At 48.9% G+C, this 2,843-nt stretch overlaps 1 protein-coding gene across 1 annotated transcript; it reads right to left on the bottom strand.

The window, feature by feature from the left end:
• Positions 1-356: 356 nt before the first annotated feature.
• Positions 357-1,100, bottom strand: LOC310853630 (CTD nuclear envelope phosphatase 1A-like; the record flags this gene model as incomplete). The annotated part of the gene is made up of 1 exon (XM_083758021.1): positions 357-1,100. One exon carries the CDS (start codon positions 1,098-1,100, stop codon positions 357-359), a length of 744 nt encoding a protein of 247 aa, XP_083614147.1.
• Positions 1,101-2,843: the final 1,743 nt, after the last annotated feature.

Below are 2,843 nucleotides of genomic sequence, written 5' to 3'. Positions count from 1 at the left end.
ATACCCAGGAATTAATGTAGGATCCAAAATGCAGGAAAACAGCCACAGGGAACAAGAAATTTACTTAATTAGTCTTTACTTAGAAATAATACACATCCAAGTCCACGATCTACAGCTCAGGTGGAACCAGTCTCTCAATCAGGCCACACATGGGGAGGGGAGGAGGAGAACTTCACAGGGGGGGGAACAAGGGGGGAAACATGAGGGAGGCGACCCAGGCATAGGGCACGCTTCTGGGCACAGAGCGTGACAGTTAGGAACCAACATGGACCCTTATGGATATTGAATAGAGGCTTCTAAAGGGATTGGTGGTTCGGTGGTGTGGAAATGGAGGGCAGAGTGGAAGCCATCCCAATTCAGCCAATCGCCAAAGCCCGTATCTGGTGGCGATTTCGACAGAGGACGGAGCGGACGTCGGCCGAGAACCTCAGTGAGTCCAGCGTCGGCAGCAAGTTAAGAAGCGCAGTGTCGCCGGCCTCGCCGACCCAGGATTTGATGGGTATGGCGTTGTCCGGCTGGCTGCGATATGCTCTGGGCGAATTGTCCAGGATGACAATGCTGGAGAGGTCGTCGTGTACTATGGACAGATCTTTGATATAGCTACCTCGATCCAGCGTGCAATGCTGCCTGTAATACCGGCGTTTTAGAATGTCCCTGTTGTTGTCGAGCCGGTCCGCGACCGCCGATCCGTAGACCTCCATGCTGGCCGTGAACACGACCAGCTCGTACCAGCGGCTCACCACCTCTAAAAAGAAGTCGACATGCGGCCGCTTGTGCACGCAGAATCGAACCGGGTGCTTGCTGTCGGTGACAAACTGGAGGATGAAATCCGGCAGCTGTGGTCTCACTTTGGGTTGGGCGACGACGCCTTCGGGGTAGGAGTGGATGAGCGTCTCGTCCAGGTCCAGAACGAGGATCTTCCTCTTCTTGGCTGCGTCGAGTCTGTCGTCTCCGGACGTGGGCGACGGAGGCGACGGGTCGTGCCGCCGCGGCCCATAGCGGAACATGGACGTCCGCAGGTGCTTCTTGAGCATGTACAGGACGAAGCCCCATATCGTGGATGTTATGCCTATGCCGAGCAGCGTGCAAGTCTTCAGCATGACCCGAGCGGGTATTCGATTTACAAGTAACGTGCTTGCTTGTGCGAATTGCTAACTCGGTCCCTCTTCGGGGACGGCAAAACCCTCTAGTGTTCCTCTCGTGTGAAGATTCGGATGAGGAGGCCAGTCAGACGTGCGCAAAGCTAGCCGCTGCTCTGCACGCTTGTGGCCCGATTCTTACCACATCCAGTCGGTGATGTCATGGCTCTGACGACACCCATTCAGTGATGTCACGGCTCGGACCACAGCCAATCAGTGATGTCACGGCTCTGACCACAGCCAATCAGTGATGTGAAGCTTGTTACTGACAGCTGACACCTGGCAACAGAGACACAGGAGGAACACACCCATGACTGCCATTACCACTACCACCACTACAACCTACCCATGCCCCACCTGCAATAAAACATGCAACTCCAGGATTGGACTCTTTAGCCATCAAAGAACTCACCGTTAAGGACATAAGTGGACGTCATCATCGGATTCGATGGACAACCATAAGCAAGTAAGCGTGTGTGTGTGTGTGTGTGTGTGTGTGTGTGTGTGTGTGTGTGTGTGTGTGTGTGTGTGTGCGAGCGTGCATGGCATTATTTTTGCTCTGGAAGTTTAAAAGAAAATCAGAGAGGGTATACCTATTAAAACACCCACCCATTCAACTCCCCACACACCTCTAAACGACAGCTCCCATCACCTGTGGCAATCACACTTTTATTACTGCCCCGTTTCGTTTGTGTGCTCAAACAGTTTTAATTAGCTCAGAGTTAATTGGTGCAGATGGATCGTCACGGAGGGGACCTGTGGGCAAGTTTAGGCACTTTTCTGACAGTTTACAAATAGGGCTCACATCAGATGGCGGGGTGGGGAGGTTATAGCCTACGGCAGACAAACGAAACGGCACGTTGCAAGTGGGTGGTTTTGGAAACACACAGTGGCGGAAGACGTACTCACATGTTTTACTTAAGGTAAAAGTACCAATACCACAATGTAGAAAGACTGTTGTAAGTAAAAGTTTTCAAAATGTTATAAAAATATTTTGAAAATAGCAGGTACAAGCTAACGTGTCGCCATGTGAGCTTATACCAACGTTTACCGTAAGTGTGCACGTTTTGTAAAAGAAATATCAAAATCTGCAAAATAATTAACTAAAGATTTCAGTTAAAATTGGGGGCGTAAAACTACAATGTCAGCCTCTGAGATGTAGTGGAGTAGAAGTAAAAATATTGACAATACATACAGTATATAGTTACTTTACACCACTGGAAACGCTCTGTTCCAATGTGACGTTGCAATGGGTGCAGGTGGTAGTCTATGCAGAGACTATATGTTTCAGGAAATGTAGCTATAAAAGGACAGTGTTCCAATGGATCCATCCAATAGTTATTATTTAGTCAAAAGCTCTTAACTTAATATTTGGTTGGTTGGTTGGTTCAAAACCCCACAGACAAACCCTAGAAAATAGGGCATGAACTTAAAAGACAAACAAACACAAACAAAAAAAAACATTTGGAGTTTGGACACAAGATTCTGCCCGACAGTGACAACAAGCGCCTGTCTTGTCTCTTTTTATTTTTATTTTTCTTATTCTCCTCTCTCAAAACCATGTTGCTTGCTCTTGCTCTCTCTCTCTCTCTCTCTCTCTCTCTCTCTCTCTCTCTCTCTGACAGGCAAGCCTGTCATTTCTCCTGTATGCCATGTGTATGTCAGCCAGTTAAAGGAGTGCAGGAGGGTGTGCGCAGGGGTTCG

This window comes from Protomyctophum parallelum, assembly GCF_964188405.1.
Source record: "Protomyctophum parallelum genome assembly, chromosome: 22".
Lineage (NCBI taxonomy): Eukaryota > Metazoa > Chordata > Actinopteri > Myctophiformes > Myctophidae > Protomyctophum > Protomyctophum parallelum.
Note: the sequence above shows the minus strand (reverse complement) of the source record. Positions and strands in the feature narration are given on the sequence as shown.